Source organism: Thunnus maccoyii, chromosome 24, assembly GCF_910596095.1.
Source record: "Thunnus maccoyii chromosome 24, fThuMac1.1, whole genome shotgun sequence".
NCBI lineage: Eukaryota > Metazoa > Chordata > Actinopteri > Scombriformes > Scombridae > Thunnus > Thunnus maccoyii.
The window spans coordinates 14,975,976-14,998,370 of NC_056556.1; the positions used below are offsets into that span (position 1 = coordinate 14,975,976).

Here is a 22,395-nt window from a genome sequence, read left to right on the forward strand (position 1 = left end):
AAGGTTATGAATATTATTGATGTGTTTTTTCTTTAAACATACTTCTGGGTAAACTCTTGTGTTCTTTTCAGCAACTGTACCTCATTATATTTATCTAGTCCATTTACTGTGATTAATATACTGTACATGCATTTATTTTCCCACGAACCCAGGCCTGAACAGAGCCCACTGTGACACTGAGCGTATCTGTGAGAAGAGCCATCTTGTGTTTCTGACACAGAAAAATTTACAGTAAACGCCAGTCTGAATTTCAGGTTGATGCATATCTTCCTCTGCTGCTTAAATTCCAGAGCTCTTAAGTGTGTTACATGCTGTAGATTCAGGTGGGGTTTACATAACCAGCGTGTTACTGATGCCTTACTGTATCCATGGTTATATGAAGGTAGATCAACAGAAACAGAGGGGGAAATCATGGTTAAGTGGCTGTCTTTTGTTTCACTTCTCTCTCTGTTAGAGGCTCTCAAGCAGAATCAGAGAGCCTGTTAAAGAGGCTGGGATGGATCAAACCTGCTCTTTAAAATGCTGGAAAATATACTTTTTGAGACCCCTAAGGAATATTTTCTCTTGTTTAAACTAAATAAGGCTGAGTGAGCTGGGCTCGAGGCTTAATCCCTGACTATACCTTTAGAGCAGAGATATTCTGCAAATGGTCAGTGTGAATGAGGCAAAACATTTTTATCTCTTAAGGCCTCCTGTTTGTGGTACCAGGGGGGGTGTGTGTGTGTGCCTATGCTGCTATTGGTCTGTTTGGCTGTCCATCAATCTGTGACATCACCAAGTGAACATCATGTACCTAGAACAAATGTATATGAATGTAATAATATTAATATAAATAAAGACATGTGGACAGGGTGGTGACTCATGTTATTTCACCATGTGAAACAGTGTGTGCTAAAGTAAAATGTTGCTAGATTGCTGACTTCTCTTTGTGGCACTGAGCAGGAACAACATTGAGCAACATCTTACTTCACAGTGGTGTGATCTAACTTGATCTAGGCTTGAGTGCCAAGGGCTGACTTTTTGTTTCATGGAGCCTTGACTTTGACTCAAGAATCAAACACCTAAAGGGTTGGTTCAACTAAATTGCAAAATATATATTTATTTTTCACTCACCTTAGCCAATCAGATACTGTAGTTTTGTTTAGTTTTTTCCCCCGCAGGATTTGAATATCTGTCTCTAAGCTTTGAAGGACATACATGTCCTCACGTTTTTCCTAAGAGACAGATAAGATCAATATCATTCTGATGTGTGTGCATTAACTTTGGTGCTAGAGCCAGCAGGCTCTTGCTTAACTTAGCATAAAGGCTGGAAGCAACTAGCCTGGCTCACTCCAAAGCCTAATAATTCACATACCAGTAACTCCAACACACAATATGTACAGAATGGGAAGCACAGGAAAACCTTTCATTCTTAATTCAACTACTTGCCTCATAGACACAAATAAGCTAATTAGCTACTTTTGCTGTGCTACACATTTGGCTCTAACCAAAAATTTAAAAACTCTGCTCCTCCACACAACCATTTTTATATCTCTGTTTGTATATGGATTAAACAAATGAGATACAACACAGACCGAGGCAGGCAAGCTGTTTCCCCCTCCTAACCACCTGCTGGCTTGAGCATACAGACATGAAAGTGGTATCGACCATCTCGTCTAACTCTCAGCAAGAGAGAAATGTCGAATTATTACTTCAGTTGGAACTTTATTCGTGGTACTCACAGTGCTGAACGGTCCCTGTTAAAAAAAAAATTGAGAGCCTAGTTTGGAAATTATCTAACAGAAATGAAATTCCATTTACTTCAAATATTGTCGCAGCAGAAGAAATCTCAGTGACAGATGTCTCAAAACCTGAGCAAATAAAACCAACAATATCAGTATGAATAGGTACCACTGAGGGTAAGTGAAAATCTGAGAAACCAACCCTCTAGTTTTAACCCTGGGCTCTCTGTTGTAGTGTAATATTTGTATGAACCCCCCATCTGGCCCAATCATAAAATCAATGTGTATGTTGAGAGTGTGCTAGTCATCTATCCAGCCTTCCTGCAGCTGCTGAAAGATGTTTTTACATCAAATTGTTCTGCTGTGTGAACATGCTGACACATTTTTTTTAATTGGGAGCAACAGACGCTTCATGATAACTTTAAATTAATGTTAAACTACTGTATTTGACAATCAAATTGGTCACTACGTACATGTATATAGAGTATGTGGTAGTAGTCTAGTAGAATTATGTGCTAATGCTTTCTGATCCAGATCTGATGTGCACTTTACCTTCCTGAGGCACAGAGCAAAAACACTCTGTGCTTCCCTACCTGCCTTTGGCTCTGCCCCAAAGGTGTTTCCAAAGCTGCTCAGCTGCTCTCAAGATACATTCACACGTCACACTAATCCAGTACCTGTGTGAGTGTGTGTGTGTGTTGAGTCACAGGGATTGAGGTTGACTTACATCACGCGGACCAATGTGGTAGTGTCTTTACCTTCAGAAAACTGTTACAGAATGCACATATCAGTGAAACCTCCGCTCATTATCAATTTTAGACATTTTAATATAATTCAGTAATGAAGTATGATGTGTTTATTTGTTTTTGTTTCTTTTAAATCAAAAACTTAGTTCATTATTCAGTAGTAAAAGTAAACAGACAGACAGGTATTGGTGTTTTAAAACTGCTTTGGTCAATACATCAGGACAACACTGTCTTTTGTGCTTGTCACTTCCAAAAAAGTGCATTACATTGAATTTTTATAACTGTATTTGCAACTACTTATTCCCAAATGCTTTTTCCTTTCTATAGCACAGATTGACAGTATAATATGCAGGTTATTCTGGTCAGGTTTTCTGGTGTTGAGGTGTCAAGTCCGCCACTTACTGTCATGATGTGTTTGGTTGTTTATTGACCTTTTGGCTTGTAAAAGACATTAGCCTATAATCAAAGCAAGAGCCAACAACGGCAGACTTTGTTTACCTTTGACTCATCTGGGTTAGGGTTCGGATTAGTTACACTAACTATACTTAAATACTAAATATAGTCAGTTTCTGTTTATCTGAGACATTAAAGAGACATTAAGACTCTGAGCTCTCTGTGGAGGGGAAACAGGGGCTTGATTAAATGCATAATGTACTGCATGTGTGTACAGACTTTGCCTGTTTCCATCTCCTTCTGACGGTGACATTATGCCTTGCAAATTATGACAGGCATGCCTCCACAGCCTCCCTCACGATTGGCTGTTGCTCCAAATGAGACACCGCCTCCATGAGAGAGCAACTAGTCAGCAAACAGACCAAAGCCAGAGGGACCACCTAGACATACAGAGAGAAAATATAATCCATCTATCCATTCCTTCATTTATCTTCAGTCTTTTTGATCTTTATGCACATTCTATCCTCTTTACCTTGGTTGTGTTTCTGGCAGTGAGTGTGTGTGTGGTCATGTCAGAGGACGTTATGACCCCAGTCAACTTGTCCACTCGGTAGACGGCCTTCAGAAGTGCTTCCTTACATTGGGACTCAGGACGACCAGTCAGCTTCTGGCAGAAGGAGGAGACTGCCTCAGTTCACCTCCAAAACTATTAATGTTTACTGTAACACCCTACTAGTTCTTCTGTCTGTGTGGGAGGAAGTTTAATTTCACACCCTCCAGGTCAGAGGTCAGACTTAGCTACAGATCAGGAGCTTGTACTGTACATGTTGACGTGGTTTAATTTAGGTAACACTGCTTGGAAACAGTCTCAAGACAGAAAACCTTTTCCAAAGAAGTTACTTGTTTAATTAAGATCTTTATCTGGTTTATCTGGTGCTGGTTAGTTTCTGTGTGTTTCTCTGTGCAGAATATGGTGAAATCTGTTTGAACTCAGGAGACTCTAATGAATAAATATATTCATATATTTAGGACACATGCATATAGGACTTGTGTGGCTAAAATCATGTTTATGTTTCATTAAGAGTGTGATTTTATCTACCTGGAGTAAACGTGTGGCTCTGCGGTAGAGTTTGCTGTTGGTGACCTGCACGTCGATCATGTGGTTCTGGTAAATCTTCCCCTTTAAGACGTGAGCGCCGGTGCTCACAGCGTTCAGCACCAGCTTAGTGGACAGCTCCCACTGCTGAGAGAGAGGCAGAATTGATTTTCTATCCTCTGCATTTACGTAAGATAGACTGAGAGGAAACAACGAAAACATTAAAAAAAATAAGCTGTCATCTAAAACAAGACCTTCAGAACACAAGAAATAAGAAAAACTGAAGATCAATAAAAACAAAATTAGTCTTGTAGCATTTAAACAGACAGACACTCCCTCTGTCGTGTGTGTTCATTTCTTTATAGCTCTGCAGAATGTACTATTGAAGGAGGGAGGAAAACAAAGAAAAAGAGAGTATAGGAAACAAAACAGTCATTTATCATGCTCCAGTGAGGGACTCAATCGATGTGTGTGTGTGTGTGTTGTACCATGTGTAGTGAGCTCCTTGAAGTAGGTGACGGCCAAGTGATTTTTAGTGTGGATAAACACAATTTATTGATGTCATCCTGCAACAAAAACATCAATTAGGACTATTTTAGGTAGATAGATAGATAGATAGATAGATAGATAGATAGATAGATAGATAGATAGATAACTGACTTGTAAAGCAGCAGCAGTGTCTCCATCAACCTGATGATAAACTGCATGGAGGTTGGATGTCTTTTCTCTCACTCTGCGTGCCACCTTTGCCACTTCACTGACGTCATCTGTGGATGGAGAAAAGCCATCAAGACACGCACATTTGGACAGAATCCAAATATTAAGAAATGCTGTCTCACCTGAGTGTGTGTAGATAAGTAGAACGGTGTCCTGGTCATTGAGAGAGGGCAGGACTTGATGCAGAAAATCCTCATGTGCTATGCAAAACTCAGGACCCTAGAAGAAAAAAAAAAAAACACGACAGTCATAGAAAACCTCCTTAAAGTAAATGCTTATGTAGCATTCCTGTGTGTGATAGTGTATGTATATGTGTGAGAGTTGTTAAAGTCTTAATAAGTAACTTTAACTTTGGTCATTTCTTATTAGGTTATGAATAATTTCATTTGAGGTTATTTGAGAAAAGATTTTCATCATATCGAAACCAATTTTTAATACTATTCATGGCCATTAAATGTATCTATAGTCATTAGTTACCACTCTATATAATAATTTGCATGGTCAGTGGTGGAGTCCACCATTAGAGCACTACATTAAAATGGTCTGAATCTAGTCCGGCTCATTTTGAAGAGAGAATGTATTTGTGTTGGTACATGTAAAGTTGCAGAGATTTACACATTTTCATTATGTGATATAAATGGAAACCAATGGAGACTAAGACCAACCAGCTGTATAATAAGAAAGACTGAAGCAGATTCATTGAAAACAGACATGAAGTCCAACTGTGTTTCATAAAGCAGGTAGGATGTATTTTATACTAATCCTGTTCTGGGTTAATCTACAGGTCACACGCAGCAGAGACACATGTGTTATTACAAAAATAAGCTGGATTTATTTCATTTTAATTGGATTTTAGTGGATTTCAGACATTTTGATACTTTGTAAGGCTTTATAAGGGTTTTTTTCAGAGTCCTGTAAGACGCACAGACAAATCTCCAGTTTCTGAGTCAGCTAGTGCTGACAGCACAACTGTAAAAGACATTCAGAGAAATGTTAAAGCTGCTGAACAATGTGAGATTTTTCATTGTTAAAGATTATGCAATGGTGCATTGTTTCAGATTCGAGTCTTTGTGTTTCTATTTGAAAGAATGACTTGTTCAAAAATCCTAATTAGCTTCTTTTGTTTAAATGCAGCATATGTCGACTCATAGATTTCCCCTCACATACCAGTGAAGTAAGCGGACCGTCATTGTTGTTCAGCTCTCTGTATCCTCCATTCACGAAACCTTGAATATCTTCGTAGGCTAACACACAAACACACACACACACACAAAAGGATATATATCATCCAAATATAAAAGATGTGGCTCTTGCAGAATACTTTCTTAATCTGGTAAAATACATTTGTGATTATTAACCACTGAAATCTGGTCACCCTGAAAAACATGTTACTGTAATGTTGGTGAAAATGAAGCTGTGTTGTTTTGCTCACAACTAATACATCACACTCCTCTCACCTGCTCCGAACGTGGGGTTACACTCACTGGCGTCGATGAGGCCCAGCACAGCCAGAGAGCCCCAGCCCAGGTAACACACACGCCTCCCACAGCGTAAACTGAAACACATACAGAACCGAACAACAAGTAAGTTAAAAATAGGTCATTGTTTTTACTATTTAACATATAAATGCAACTATATCATCTTAGGTGGCTGCAATACTGTCTGTATGATGAGCACTGTAGCACTAAATAATTGGAAGCTTTAGCAGCTGCTAATCCACCTGGAAAAATGTCATTATTCTAGGTTTCACTGCAGAATTTCTGAGACTGTTCCAGCTTGCAACAAATATACTTCTGAGCAATGTCGCTGCTGTAGATATTAATGTGTGTGTGCTGTCGAGGGTAGTATGCGTGGTAAATGTTCAGTTTAAGGTGATAATAGTCATTTTTACCACCATGTTTTTGTGATGATTTATGAATTAAGTCAGGTCTCTCCCTCACTGACAGCTAGGAAACCAGATAGCAGTCTGTTTGCCTTGTTAAATAAAATATCCAAGGTTAAAGTAAAAGGTAAAACTGGATGTTTCACCTCTGCCCAGCTGCCTCCACCAGACCAGTTATCCCCTCACTCTGAGAGTACGTGATATCCAGAGTTTTCTCATACACTCTCAAATGCTGCAGGATGCCCCTGTTGGAAAAAAACAAACACAAAGGACATAACTTCAAATATTTCAGTCATACAGGCAGGTACAATGTGTTTGGAGGACTAGTCATGGATGTATCTAAAGTGCATGTTGTATACGTATATATTCAGTAGTATCCAACAAAGCAATGACCTCTAGATGTCAGCAACACACAATGGAAATGCAGCTTCACAACAGAAAAACAAGAAGCTTCTGTACTGCTTTAGGTTAGTCAGCCATTATAGACATATAAAAGCTTTTGTGTTATCAGCTGGAAAAAAGGGAAACAGGGACATTTGAAGAAATGGTGTGTGGGTTTTAAGAATGTTACATGGTCTAGCATTGTACTGTCATCTACAGTCACATGATTGGGCATCACTGGTGCGGTTATGACGCTGTTAGGTTTAGAATAAATTGTAAAAAAAAAAAAAAAAAGGAATAAAACAAAAAAATATGATTTTATTCAAAGTACTGCTGTGGTGAACACGCAGATTTGGATGCACATTGGATGTATGTGCATGAGCAGCTCTAAGTCTTATCTAATGCAGCCATGCACGTGCAGCCACATGTGCCTTCTTCTCTCACTAGCAGTGTACTGAATGTTCCCATTAATGAGAGCAGAGACATTGATTCATGTGAATGTACAGCACTGACATTCCTGAATGCATAGATCACTAGTAATGTGAAAAGCCTGTCCACACCAGATACAAGTTTTTTAGGCTGATGGCTGTCAACACAAAGAAGCACTTAAGAAGCTGCATGTTGAACCTTTGGGTGCAGAGCTGCAGATTGAAGGTGCTATGAGGTTACTTCAGGTCATGACAGATCACCAACAGTGTTGTGTAAGATGAAGCACAGTGCTATTATAATCTTCTAGTCAGCCTACTGTCCTGATGTGTGAGTCCTGTCTGCATACCAGAACTGTATGTACTTTAGAGTCTATCAAATACATGTGAAGATCTGAAAACATTATAGTATAATTGTAGAAGGAAGCAGAACATGACACATACTAGGTCACATATTAATTGTCTGAGCTCTAGCAATTAGATTATAGTTCTGAATTTGTAAAACAAACTACATTTGCGACTATGTTTTATAATGTGATACTGTATATTCTCATGTCTCCAAATGAATTGGATCTAGAAGTGTGACAGTTGTGCATTTTCATCTTTATTCTCTGTTTAGTTGTTCACTCATATGATAGTATTAAAAGAATTAGCTTGACATTTTGGGAAACACTTACTCACTTTCCTCAGAGTTAGATGTGAAGATCAATACCGCTCCCATATTTGTGCGCTAACTAGGGCACAGACAGTTAGCTTAGCCTAGCTAGAATAAAGACTGGAAGCAGAGGGGCACAGCTAGCCTGGCTCAGTCCAAAGTCAAAAGATATACCTACCAGCTCACTAATGAAGACACTGTATCTTCATTAGTGAGCTGTGTATATCTAATCTGTACATTCAATCCCTTTTTTATTTCCCCCTGCGCCCATTTCTTTATGCTAGCTAAGGTAAACCAATCACCTGCTGACTGGTGCTTTATATTTAGCGTACAAACATTAATGTCATGTCTTCTTATTTCCCAAAATGTCAAACTTTTCTTTTAAAGGACCAGTGTGTAGGATTTAGAAGCATCTAGCGGTAAGGTTGCAGATTGCAATCAACTGAATACCCTCCCCCTCCTCTTCCTAGCATGTAGGAGAATCTACAATAGCTGTGAAACTCGCAAAAAACAAGAAAGACCCTCTCTAGAGCCAGTGTTTGGTTGGCATAAACATGGCAGGCTCCGTGGAAGGGGGCCCGTTCCCTATGTAGATATAAAAGGCTCATTCTAAGGTAATGAAAACACAACGATTCTTATTTCCAGGTGATTATACACAAATTAACACATACTTATGAATATGATATTCCATTTCAGTCAGTCGATCCCCCTAAATCTTACACACTGGTCCTTTAAATATCATGAAATTACAGTGTAACCTGTTTCAATAGCATTAAGAGCCTCAAGTCATATATGAGACACTGTGAGATGGTTCAACTATTACCAAAATATTTCATGAATTTTCAACAGTAGCAAACTAAAGAAATGCAGAGGGTTATTATATTAATTTACAATTAACTGACTGTGACAGCTTTTCAGTGCTTTTCACCATGCTTACTTGTGTGTGATGGGTGTGTGTGAGAAGGCAGCAGCATGAGCAGCGGACATGATAACCTCCAGGAGAATCTTAGTGGCACTGCCTCCTTTCATCCTGGAGGAGCCACTGATGCCTTCTGGCTGAACACAAACACACACACAGAGACAGTTACTGGACAAAGTGTAGACACATGGCTCCCTTGTCTCTAGTTTTGAGACTTGACATAAATGCAGTGCAATTAAACAGTTAGTGATAAAGAGGAAAAGCATGTGTAGAGGTTCTTACCCCAACTGATGGGTTGATGAGGAAGGCCATCTGACTTTTGGAAAGCTCCTGCATCCTTTGTACCACACTGTGAAAAGTGAATGTGCAGCCTGGTATGGGCTCATCCCTACACACACAAATACATGTTTTTATGTTGAAAATAAACTTCTTTCAACCGCAAGCAAATTTCATCCCAAATTACCCTTCAGTTCAGGTTATTTATCACTCTATACAAGCCACAATATTAAGGATATGGTGCATGAACATACACACACACCTGGCCTGATGTGCAGGGTTGAAGCCAACCAGTACAGGAGTGTAGACCTCAGGGTGCTGCAGGCAGAGGTCCAGCTGACCTGCCACAAATGGAGCCTACAGGACCGGGTATCAAACACACTCAAAAACAGCTAAAAAAAATCCCATCCTACACAGAATTCAGATTCTGACCAATCAGAGTGACTTACAGATAATCCACAGGAAATGCCAATGAACAAGACCCGCCTCTTCCCCTCACAGACCTGCAGGGCATCAAAAACATGCAGTAGTTAAATGCTGAAGTTTTGCCTAAAAAAAACTACAAAATTCACACAAACTTTACACAATCTTCCTGACCTTCTTCAGACTGAGCATGCCCAGTTTGCCGTCGTCTTCAGGAGCCTCTTGAGAGGAAAGCAGAGCTCTATAGCAAATAAGAGAAAATAAAGACCATGTAACTTCTAAAAGAAGAAATAAGTCATTCTTCCTCCTACAAATGAAAATGTGAATTCATTAACAATAAAACATACTATTGCTCACTTCAATACGTTCAGAGGTTGTGCAGCTGCAGTCTTACAGTCTTACTTGGTCTGGTATTAGCAGTTGCTAACAACAGCTAACGTTAGCAAACATTAACATTAACTTTTGTTGTTTAGGAATTCTACTTTTCATTTGATAGAGGAAGATTATGTTATTTCCTCTCAAAGATTACATAGTATAACAGAACTTGTTACAGCTAGTTTTTTTAATAATATGAGGTGTAATCTTGTTCCTTGTAACAAAACAGCCCCGACATACCTGTCTCCTCCTGCAATGATGTATGAATAGACCGAACTCTGCTTCGGCTGCCTCAGTGCTCTGTTGAAACTTGACTAACAACACACACACACACACATGAATACATAACACATGGAGTCATAAAACAATTGAGATTTTATCAAATGATTTCAAGATTTCATTAACTCTGCTAAAAATGAAATGATATTTTTGTGGGTTTCAAGAAAGATTATGTGGATTATGAGAGCAGATAACTTGAGCAGTGGTTGTGGTCTGTCTGGTGTGTGTCAGTGGATTTAGTCATGTGGGGAGCATTTCAGGACTTTACCGCGATAAGGAAAGCCAGTCGACCAGAAGTCCCACATCCGCTCAGTACAACAAGGCTGTCCTGAGGATCCTGTTAAAGAAACAGAAGACACACTTTCACCTCATGCCTGGCTAACCATCAAACAGACAGACAGACAGACAGACAGACAGAGGGAGGATACCTTGAGGATGAGCGCCACTCTCTCAGCGACCTCCATCATGGTTTTCACCACTTTGTCACTCAAAAGCCTCTAAAATGACATTCAAATGATTATTCTCTTATGTTTGTCCCAGTAAGTTGATTTCTACTCATTATCAAACATTTAGGTGTATTTCATTTGACACAACATATTATGATTCCTGGTCTTTACCTGGTAAGTGGTTCCTGCCTCTTCCTGAAACATCTGGGCGTCACAGGCCTGTAACATCCTCACCATATGACTGGCTGAGGCTCTGTCGATGTCACGTGTCAGGGGGTTTGACTTCTCAGAAACAGGAAGTGACGGCTCATAATCTGGGGACTGAGAAACGTAAGATAATAATTTTAAGAATAATTCAAAATGTTGGCTGTATTCAAACACATCTACACTACAAGCTTCAGTGTAATAATGTCAAATGCAAATTAAAACTACAGACTTTCTTACTGAGTGTTAGATAAGAAGATCAACACCATATCAATCTTCTCATCTAATTCTCAGGAAGATATCCCTTTAACTTCCTCTTACCTCCCATTCACGCATAGTGGAGAGACCACAAGTCCAGTCTGATCCCGCCATTGTGCCTTTTCTGCCAAAAACAGTTTGTCACAAGAAACGTCCCTTTATGCAGTCTGCTTCCTTTTTGTCAGGTGCAGTGATTCAAAATGAAAACCATATCGTTCTCGGCTTTATCTGTAGAGACAAAGTTCACGTAAGGACCTTTGAGACTGGAGAGAGAAAAGAAATATATATTTCTCTGTCACACACCAACTCAGAGTGACAGTGTACATGTGGATTAATCGCAAAGGTCATTTTTGCAACTATTTCATGGGAAACAAGTGAGAAATAAAGACTCTGGCAGCATTGGTGCACGATAAATACAAACCTTTAACAGTGAAATGCAACATTTTCAAACACGCTTTTCAATCCTACAGTCCACAAAAGATCCAATTGATTGTCAGCAGTGAGAAAATAAATACACCCCGGCAGATTGTGGAGTCTACAGTAATACGCGTCATCGCTTTCAGTGGACACTGTCAAACTGCTGCAGTGTGCCTCACTCCTCCAAACTCCCACTGCTGTCTCTCATCACTGCTGGCTAATTACTGTCAGTGACACAGCGGCGAGGACATTCTTCACTTCATGTTCCACCAACAAAGAAAAGACTAATATTACTTCCCCTCATTCTTCACAACTCCTGTCGCCTCTTCTCTTTTTTTTAAACCATGAAATGAATTTTCTGTAAAGGCCTGTGACTCTCTGTAGAGTGACGCATCTCTACTACTCATTACTGGCTCTCACTGATTATTAATAATATTTGACATCTGAAGTACAGTTATGTGTTAACCTCTTAATGAGTCAGTGCAACACCAGAGCTGTGTGTAGGGTTGTGTGTCAAAGATGTAGCTCCTCCTTGGCTCTTTGCCGACAGATGTGTCATAACTGTCTGCTTTTAAAGCAAAGTTGGTCACATTAGTAAAGAGTTGAGGCTCAGACGAGCTATGAAATTAACTACAGAGATCCTGTTCCTCCAATGTCAGCCATTTTTAAAGCATCTTCAGCTTCAGGTTAACAATACACAAAGCAAGAAACTGCCTAAGAGCCCCAAAACTCCCAGGGGCCCTTAAGGCTCCAGTCTTACTGTGTTGGAATGTCAGCTTGTCTTAAAAACTTTTTTCAGGCATTTAAACCAAAATCAAATCAGCTGAAGGAATTCATTGGTCAGTCAGAACTGAGCCTCAACTAACCTGAGTGATAATCTTTTCCGACAGTACAGATGGTGGAGAGGCAGAGATGCACAGGACATCATCAGTTATTTTTTCTTGTTTATCATTGTGTGTGTTTTTAACGCAGCCTGCAGTACATTCAGACTTAAGTTGCTTGTTTTGCCTTTGCAGAAATCTGAAAAACCATTTCAATGTGCCTCCAACGAGCCTCCTCCTCAGCCTCTGTGTCAGCCTGCTGCATTTTTCACAAACTGAACACACTGTCCTCACTGAATGATGCAGCAGCACATTGACCAACCGATGACAATGTATTTATACATAACTAAGTTGAAGGGGTTCAAGCTCTTTCTTTTGCCTCTCAGGAACCCTGTGACTTTGAAGTCACTGTTTTCAACCTGTTTTTATAGAGGCTGTTCATAAATAATAAATTCTTCTTGACTTGAGTTAACCCTTCTTCTGCTGCAGCGCTGCACATTGACCTTGGAACCAAACCATGAAAGGTCCTTAGATTTCAAAGTAGCTGCAGACCCTCCGTATCATTCTCAGCAGTGTTCCTACTTGTTGACAAATCACAAGGAGCAAAAAAAGTCGAAAATCAAAAGTTTGGTTTAAGCATCAAGTTATGACATTTTGTTCTTTAAGCAGAACTGCAAGCTACACCACGTCAGTTTGTCTGTGGCAATGTTTCCTTTTGCCTGTTAACAGTTATAGTGTTAATGTAAATATCAAAGTGTAATGTGTTGTGACTTGTGAAAGGATTACAGTAGGCCAGTGGGCACTTGACCTTTAAGAGAAGACTGAAACAAATCTGTGCAATAAAAAAAAAAAACACCCTGTTGATGAAGAACCACACTCAAAATCTTTTCACTGGTGTTTCCTTTTATTTCTGAGTATGTTTAAAAGATGCTTACAAGAAAATAAAAAATAACTGATTATGGTTACGGTCTTATTTTTTTTGCATCTCCTGAAATACATCTGCACCATCTACAAAAAAACTGTAGTTACAACATCACATAGTCAATAACGGCTTAGAAAAAAAAAAGTATCCCATCTTGCTTAGACATGTGCAGACAACTGGTCTCTCTCGTTCTCACCGCCGCTGTACGGGGTGCAGCTGTGCCTGTTGAACATCACATTTCCTGAGGACAGGGATAGGCAACAATCTGACATGGAGCTCCAAGAGTCCGCTCTCTTCACCACCAACCGGGTTTCCAGTTTCACTCGTCCCTCCTGCGGGGTGCAAACGACAGCCTCCATTTCCACAGCCACATTTTTCATTATGAGGCTTGATTTTTGAACAGGCGAGGTCGCACTGCTATACAGAAGCAGATCAACCCTGGTGTTAGCGCAGGAGGCGGCTGTATTCGGAGAGGGCCGAGGACTTTTTTAACCCCATCCCAGATACGAGGTGCATAGTGAAACCTGTAAAACACAGCAAATTTATAACACAACTGTTCACCTTGATGAAACCATTGTCTTTTTAAGCTGCAGCTAACAATTATTTCATTATGTCCTACCCTCAAGTACTGCAACATATCCTTAAATCCTTAAAAACAACAGCTCCACAATCAACTACACTCATAAACTGAAACAAAGAATATTGTTTGCATTTCATATTCTCATAATAAGATAAGTAAAAACATATAACCTTTGTTGTAGACGTAAAAGCTTTGACTACGTGTCTTGAATTATTGTTTGTGTTCAATAAAGACAATTACAAAAAGAGTTTCATATCTAAGACAAGCTAACATACCCTTTACCCAGAAGGCTTTGGCAGGATGATGGGGGTCTTCTGTATGAGGGGGCCTGGTGGATCCTTGCTCCCATCTTCAACAGACAAATCAAAGTGACTTAAAGTGCAAAAGTTACACCAGCAGTCACCGACAACGCAGACTAGAATAGGTTTTTGTGTTACCCTTTGTTCTCTCAGTTGGTATTCTTGGTCGCAGCTGGGTCCAGACAGGTTTTGCCCCGGAGGACCAGCATCCCTCTCACCCTGGCGTCACCTCCTCCTGCATCCCGGTTTGTACATCCTGGGCTGACTGTGGCTGGACTCTGACATGTCGCCCATAATAACGACACACTACAGCAGGACAACAGATGTCAACGGTCAGCTAGCTGGTTCATGTTAGCAGAAGGGAGCTACAGATAGTGTAACATGCACTGAAATATCTCTGAAACAAGAAATTTAATCTCAGCTAGCAACCGTGTGACAATGACTCTCATTGACATTTAAAGATATTTTAACTGCTGGTGGTAACATTTAAATTCATCCTCCAGGGCTTAAAAAAATGGACGTACATCACATTACGTTTTGTTTTCCGCTGGTGTACTTGTTACGTAACTTAGCGTTAACCGTTGCTGTGCAGCGTTGGAATGGTAAGAAGGGTCTATCTGCAGTCTGGCAGACCTACCTGACACACTCACTATACTACATGACACACACCCTGATGTTGTCCCTGTAACAACATGTTACAAGACACACACCCCTAACCCCTAATCCCAACCCTAACCATCTCACTGCTCATGCCTAAACCTAACAAAGTGGGTGTGTCATGTAGTAAAGTGTATCACGTAGATATTGTGAGTCTGCAGATAGACCTGCTTGGGAACGGTTGGCGAATTTTGACACACTGGCAGCAACTCCACCCGCGTGAAAGTGTGTTTGTTACATATCAAATGCATCTCATTGGGTCTGGTAGATGAAGTCGCTAGGAAACATCAGGTTGATACTGGTGGTAACACCACTTTAGAGACCATGCACGTAACCTCAACACACTTTATATTTTACTGTATGAAGGAAGAGAGACCAATACTCGACATCGATATTCCTTCCATTTTTTTCTTGCTTAGTTCTGCTGCTTTTTGTTAACCTCAAAAGTAAATTGCTGTTAGTCACATCCTGGGATGTCAGCTTCCTTAAAGACATAGTTACATATATTCACTGTATGCAGTATTGTTTAAGTGAGTAAGGAGTATCCTATTTTCCTTCCAGTAAAAAACAAAGCTTGATTATAATTCAAGAGTGACCTTGTAAAACTCATTCTACTCATTGGTGTATTATACGAACTCTACTGTCTACAATTACAGTCCTCTGTCGAGATGAATAGAAGGACAGGTGCCCATCAAGGTTTGACACACATCAATTTAACAAAACCATCATGGACTTTTGTAACACAGAGTTTAGAGGATATATGGAGAGTCAAGAGGTATTACAGTACTCTTGGTTTAAATCAGATAGAACATGTAAGTCTATAATTGATTATTGGTTACTTTCATATAATTTATCACAGTCTGTCTCTGATTTATCAATGGATATTGCCTCTTTAACAGAACACAGTCTAATACATTTGGAACAGAAACCAATTAATACTTGAAGAAATAACAAAGGTTTTTGGAAATTTAATTCAAATATATTGAAGGATGAAAATTAGTGTCAGAACATCAGAGTCTTTAAACATCCCTGAAATTCAATTATATGTACACAAATGGGAATTCTTTAAATATAAGGTTATAAAATATTCAGTATCCTTCAGTAAAGAAAAAGCTCTTATGGCTAGAAAAGAGGAAAAAGATTTAATTTAGGAGAACACAAACTGTAATTAAAGTAATCCCACAGAGGAGTGGGATTACAAGGTTGATGCCATCTTTGTCCCCAAAGCTATGGGTGCTTATATCCAATCAAAGGCTAAGTTGATTGAAGGAGAGCAAAACACTTGCTATTTCAGCAAACTAGAAAAAAAACGTCAAGAGAGAAATGCCATCAAAACATTGTTAACTGAAAATTAAGAATGCTCTGATCCCAAAACAATTACTAGTTAAATCTTCTCCTTCTATAGTCGTTTGTATGGAGCGTCATACTCTGATCATGACCTCTTAACGTTTTTTGAACTGATTAAAGATAAGATTCCCACAATTGATTGAGAGTTCAAACATATCTTTAATGCTTGAGGAGATGGATAATAATTGTTTACACTTGGACAAATCCCCTAGTAGATTATTTAGACGTTTTAAATTTACTCCAGTTGTTTAGCGGATCCTGAACATTTTTGTTTTCATTATTCTTCTTTCCTTTCCCTACATTTTGTTATTTGTTGTACAATTTAATTTATTTTTATATTATTTTATACTGGGATGTATATTTAGCCTACAGTAATGATTATAATGAAAAACTGTCTAGAACAGGCATAATCCATGTATTGTATGAATTCAATTTACTCAATAAAGTTGAACAACAAAAAAAGACTGAGTGAGTGAGTGAGTGAGTGATGAAGTTACACACCATTGGTCGCCTGAGTGTTGGAGTTTCCCCATTGGACGTTGCTCTTTCAAAATGAATCGGCGCGAATAGCTTTCTATTACGTCCTCGGGGGGCGTTTACAGCGGCTCCTCTCATTTACTGCAGCTGAGTCCTAATTTATGGCACACTAAGAACTGAATTCTTTGCTACTCTTGGACACTAAAGGCTGCTCGCACACTAACAAAGGAATGTTTTACTGCTCTTGGACACTACTATCTTAAGACTAAAGACTTCTGAATTCATCGAACAGACCGTTTTGTCTGTCACTACGGTAAGTGAAATGCTTCATTAGCAGTGATGGTGAAGTATATGTTACACGACTGTGCTTTAGCTTTCATGAACAATACGGCTGCAAGGTTGACACCGGAACATCTGGTCGGTTGATCGATATGCTCTTGTCCGACCAAATTCTCATTGGTCGGACAATCACTGATGTTAGGATTAGCTGGTAGACCTATATATGTTGTATATTATGTCAAGATTAAGAAGAACTGTGTCTGTGCTGACTTCAGCTAACAGCTAGCTCAGGCTAGCAGGCTAACGGCGTGTTAGCGTGCTAATAAGTCTCTAACATCTAATAAATCGCTAATAGACTTGCGGGGCTGCAGCTTACCTTCAGGCATCTCAGCGGAGAGTCGGTGCTCTGCAGCCTGGTGAGAAGCAGTTTGTTTCCAGAAAAACGGAACCTCCCGGTGTTTGTGTTGATCTGTGCTGTTAGCCGGTTAGCTTCTGCAGCGGATCTTCGCTATGTTGTGATTCGACCTCACTTCCTGTCAGACGTGTGACGCACAGCGCCGCCTGCAGGCTGGTTTGTCTTAAAGTTCTCAGGCAACATGCCTGATTTCAGGCATGGAGAAGTTTTAAATTCAATTTAACACTTAATTCAATACATGTTACACATTTCATCCCGGACAACATTTCAGGTTCACAAATCTTTTACTTTCATTCCGATATAACTTAGTTATATTTGGTCATGTTTTCGTATGACGCCGACTTGTTTTGGAGACAGGCACTTCCTTCCTCATTCTCACTTCATTCTCTCTGTTTAACAAGTATATTTGGTCATGTTTTCGTTTTTGATCCGCTCCCGTTTGTTCTGTTGTTTGTTACCATATTACGCTGTCATGAACAATTTTTTTTTACTAACAAGAAACCACCTAATGTTACTATACTAGTAGTACGTACTGATTTGGCCCAAATGTAGCATGTATGTAATATGCAAACAAAAGCAAAATCGGCAAAATGCCAAAAATACCGGGATCTCCAGTATACTCATAGAACTTACATTGTTATGAAATGAAACCAACTGGTCGTTCCATTGCAACATCAGCGCGCAGCAGCAGAGCTACGCCTTCGCCATTTTGGACTGAAAACGTTTAATGTATCATCAAAGACCATAATAAGCCAGAAAAACGCCCCCCCCTGCAAAGCGCCGTTTTTTTTCTATTCAATTGTCATATATTTAATGCCTCTAACTAAATTGCCTGTGCTGAACAATGACAAAAATATAATTAACATGCACACTATAACTATTTACTTACTTGCTTGCTTATTTATTTATTTAATTTATGAAAGAATCAAAGTATAAATTTGTAAAGCATTCATTCAGAATTTATTAAACAACAAAAACTTTCAAATCATGGGTTCAGATTTACAAATCCAAATAGGAAGACATAACATGACATAACATAACTTTTTGCCTCGCTTTAGAGGAGCAAAAAGTGAGCAATGGACATAAACGAAAGATAGAAAAATCCAGCACTGTTGGGGATTTTGAGAAAACAGGCAACCTTTTCCTGTCACTCCAAAATAGATGCACAATAGACATGACATGAAACAGGGCGCAAAATTAACACCAGCCACAAGCCAAATGCTGGTAAAATATGCAAGTGGCCGGTAGATTTGTGTCACTCACCAGCCAAAAAAACAATGATAATCTAGTGAGTGGCTGGTAAAATTTGAACATACACAAGCCATTTGGCCAGTGAACAATGAAGTTAATTTTGCAGCCTGCTATGAAAAACTGTATGAAGTGCATACTGCTTTCGTCGGTAGTATGAAGTAACCGAATACATTGCTCGTCTCCACTAACACGTTCACCGACTTCCTGCCTGCTGCTAGTTAGCTAATGTGAAGACAAGACTTCCATTAGGTTGTCATTGGAAATATGAAGCAGCAGCAGGAAATGTTTTCATCAGCAGTAACTTAACACTTTACAAGCTTTTATTGAAAACAGCCATTATAGAGGTGACGAATAAATAATATATTAAGTAATTGTTGTCTTTAACTGGCTTACATAATAAATAAACGTAATAATAAAAACAATATAAATACTAAAAATCAGGTAAAATAAATAAATGTACTGCAACAGAGTTATTGGGTTGTTGTACAGAGTATACATAATCTTTTTCTTTTTTGTATGACAGATTATATGGATGAACTGTTGGACCTCGTCTGTGAGAAGGTTTTCCAGGACCCTGACCCACATGTAGATGAGCTGCTGAAGACCCCCGTTCCTGAGGATCTTTGCCCAGTTTGAAAGACCCGAGAGGCAGGAAATGATAGCCTGCCATGTTTTGAGGTTCAATCAAGAAAGTTCTGAACCCCACGTACCTTCCTTAAGCATCAGGAAATTCTGGATTCTGAATTCAAACTCTTGGGCCCAGAAAGCCCCAACACCAGTTTACAGCTTACACTAAATTACAATTGATTTGGTAGAGACAAACAAAAGCAATATAAAATGCCTATATATTTACTCAAGAAAACAAAGGAGGAAGAGGACCACGCAACAGATGATCTATATGATCAGTGTATTGAAAGTATGCAGAATGTGTGCAAGATCTGTCACAAGCAGTGTAGAAATTTGCTAATACACTTGCAGAAATCTAAAACATGCCAAATCCATTTTGACATGGATTCTTTACGAAAACAAGCCAGGGAAAAACTAAAATCAAAACATTCTGAAGCTCAGGCTAATTATAGGCGACGGCAGTTACTGCAAGATCCAATTGCATTTAGACGAAAACATGCTATGGAGCAGGCTGCTACCAACCAAAAGAATATTAGAAAAGATCCTGTAGGAACGAGAGCCAAACATGCTAGAGTGCAGGCAGCTAGCAGACAAAGACAAATAGAAGAAGATCCCGTAGGAACAAGAGCCAAACATGCCAGAGTGCAGGCAGCTCGTGCTACAAGACAAAAATTTCTCACAACATTTCAAGAAGTGCCATTTCAAGAAGCTCCCTCTTTGACTTCTTCAGTCATATATCAGAGTCAGAACAGTGACAGCCTTGCTAATGAGGTGACTGCACAGCAAAGCACAGACTCAGTGCTCCGTGACTCAGAGTCAGAATCGCTGCATCGAGAAAGAATCCAGATGAGGCCTGCCACATCTCGAAATAACATGGAGTGTATAGTGTGTGAAGATGATAAAAATATTGACATGGAAAGTCCCCATGAAACTAGTCAGGCGAAGGCAGATGATTCAACGAGCTCTGACTCTGACGACGAGGATGAACCACACTCTAAACCCGCAGGCATGTGTCCAAATGATCTAGAATGGGAGAAGGCAGATGATTCAACGAGCTCTGACACTGACGACGAGGATGAAACGTACTCTAAACCTCCAGACGTGCGTGATGATCCAGAATATAATTCAGAATCAGATAGTGGCTCAGATTCAAGTGCAACTAACTGTTCCAGTGACTCTTCCAACAATCCACTCTCTAAAATAACCCCAACAACCCCCCCTAATCTTGATAGTTCAGTTTGTTCTACATGTGGCAGAGGGCCATTTAGGTCACTTAAGCTCCATTTGCGGCACTGTAGTCGTATAATGATAAAATATCAGTGTTCACTGTGCAAGACGCTTCTCCCAACGGAGACGTCTCTTAAACAACACTACATGTCTTTGTATTCCTGTGAAATCTGTGGCCAGGTTTTCTTTGACGAGAACTTGTACGATGACCACCAGTGTCCCAAGGGGCGCAACATGCCTTTTGTCTTCTTTTGCTCTGAGTCGATGCCAAAAGAATGTAAGAGATGCAGTGCTTTTTTTACCTGTGAGAAAACTTTGTTAAATCATGTCACTAGATTTCACGCGTCGGTGGTAAGCTCCAAGTTCCGCGTTATTACCAATCCATTTGCGCTGACTAATAAAAAGCTTTTATTACCACGTGTCTCTAGCACAGCTGCCCAGTCAGCCACTAGTAGTTCTGGGCGCGTCCTGGTCTACAGCACTGCTACGTGTCAAAATCCCAATGCAGTCAGACAGGTTGTTAATGTAAAGCTCTCTGTCGGCCAAACCTATGCTGGATCCCTGTCCACTGTTGTGAAGTCCAGCCCTTCCTCTCATACAACATCGTCCTCCCACACAAGCATACCCCAAGCCCAGATATGCATGACTTCTGCTGCTGCACCTGTCAGATCAGGTCAGCCGACCAACCAGCCTTCATGTCTTTCTGCGCCATTATTTCTCCCTCCCAGTGCTACTGACTCAACTCCAGCCACCCCAGTCGCTCACCCTGCCTCCCCACCAATTCCTACCATTATGGCCCTTTTTGAGAATGACAGCCGCAACGTGGCTTTGATGAAGCGTATGAACACAGACTGGCGTTCCAAGGCCTCTTACCCCTGCAGGCAGTGTGGTGCCATCTTACGGCAGCCCTCCTACATCATCAGCCACCGCTACCTCCACCGAGGCCACCGATCACACCGGTGCCAGTGCGGCCGAGCCTTTAAGCACCAGCTGCACCTCCTGCGACATTGTGTTCAGCATGCGGAGGCCATGAGCTACATCTGTGTCAGCTGTGGGGAGAGTTTCACAGGAGCAAAACTCTTAGCTGAGCACATGGAGGGAAAATCACGGAAGAAATCCAATTCTTCGGGAAAGTGTAAAATACCCTTTACATGTGACTGTGGACAACTGTTTTTTAGACCCTCTGCTTATATATGGCATCAACTTAAAAACAAGACAAAAACTAAACAATGGAAGAAGCCCTTGAAATGACAAAGTACTGTCACAACTCTGGTTTATCCATAGCTTGTACATGTTTTTTACACTTTAAAACAAAGAGTTTACTCAAAAGGGATCTGTTACATGCTGATTGTCCCAGGTTTTTTTTTTAATGTATTCGTTACCAAATGACAAAAATAAAGCAAAATCACCCTTGCATTCAGTCTTAATGGCCTTTAATTATACGCATGTCCTGAATAGTTGTTAACATGATTTCACCATGTGCAAATGATACACAGTTAACAGTTAGAAATTCCTCTTTTGTTGTTCTTTAGACAACATACCAGAATACAAATAAACCCACAATTTTTTTTGTATTTTATATTTAAGCTACAACACATCAAAACTCAAGTTTATCCTCCAGAGAAAGAGTTAGTCCACTTTGGAAAGCTTTCTCACAAAGTGCTTTCTTGGTGACATTTGGTCCTCTTGTTCTGTTTTTTCAGATATTGTTTAAGATGATTCAAATGTTAGGCTCCTATGTGAGATTGTAGAGATCTTGGTATTCAGGTTGAAAAGTAGCATATGATATTTTTATGATTGTTTTCATAATCTTTATGACTTTAATGTTAACAGTCCCTAAATATTATGGAGTTTACTAAATGCATCTCCACTAGATGGAG

General features: G+C 39.8%; 2 protein-coding genes across 4 annotated transcripts; one reads left to right on the forward strand and one right to left on the reverse strand.

The window, feature by feature from the left end:
* Positions 1-6: 6 nt before the first annotated feature.
* On the reverse strand, positions 7-18,123 carry gckr (glucokinase (hexokinase 4) regulator). 3 transcript variants are annotated; one of them, XM_042404731.1, is made up of 20 exons: positions 18,044-18,123; positions 11,260-11,424; positions 10,906-11,055; positions 10,717-10,785; positions 10,557-10,625; positions 10,250-10,323; positions 9,809-9,875; positions 9,661-9,714; positions 9,474-9,568; positions 9,218-9,323; positions 8,954-9,072; positions 6,702-6,800; positions 6,131-6,228; positions 5,841-5,917; positions 4,796-4,892; positions 4,617-4,723; positions 4,445-4,522; positions 3,960-4,100; positions 3,393-3,527; positions 7-3,300 (listed from the first exon to the last, which is right to left on the reverse strand). In XM_042404731.1, the coding sequence occupies exons 2-20, from the start codon at positions 11,308-11,310 to the stop codon at positions 3,187-3,189; spliced, it is 1,800 nt and encodes a 599-aa protein (XP_042260665.1). In that variant the 5' UTR covers positions 11,311-11,424; positions 18,044-18,123; the 3' UTR covers positions 7-3,186. The 3 variants fall into 3 exon arrangements, with proteins under 3 accessions (XP_042260665.1, XP_042260663.1, XP_042260664.1); XM_042404729.1 differs by having other exon boundaries at positions 3,960-4,103; XM_042404730.1 differs by having other exon boundaries at positions 3,960-4,103; positions 11,260-11,320; positions 18,044-18,118.
* LOC121891996 (zinc finger protein 16-like) lies at positions 16,770-21,931 on the forward strand. Its single transcript, XM_042404728.1, has 2 exons — positions 16,770-17,029; positions 19,185-21,931. Exon 2 carries the CDS (start codon positions 19,499-19,501, stop codon positions 21,764-21,766), a length of 2,268 nt encoding a protein of 755 aa, XP_042260662.1. The 5' UTR covers positions 16,770-17,029; positions 19,185-19,498; the 3' UTR covers positions 21,767-21,931.
* Positions 21,932-22,395: the final 464 nt, after the last annotated feature.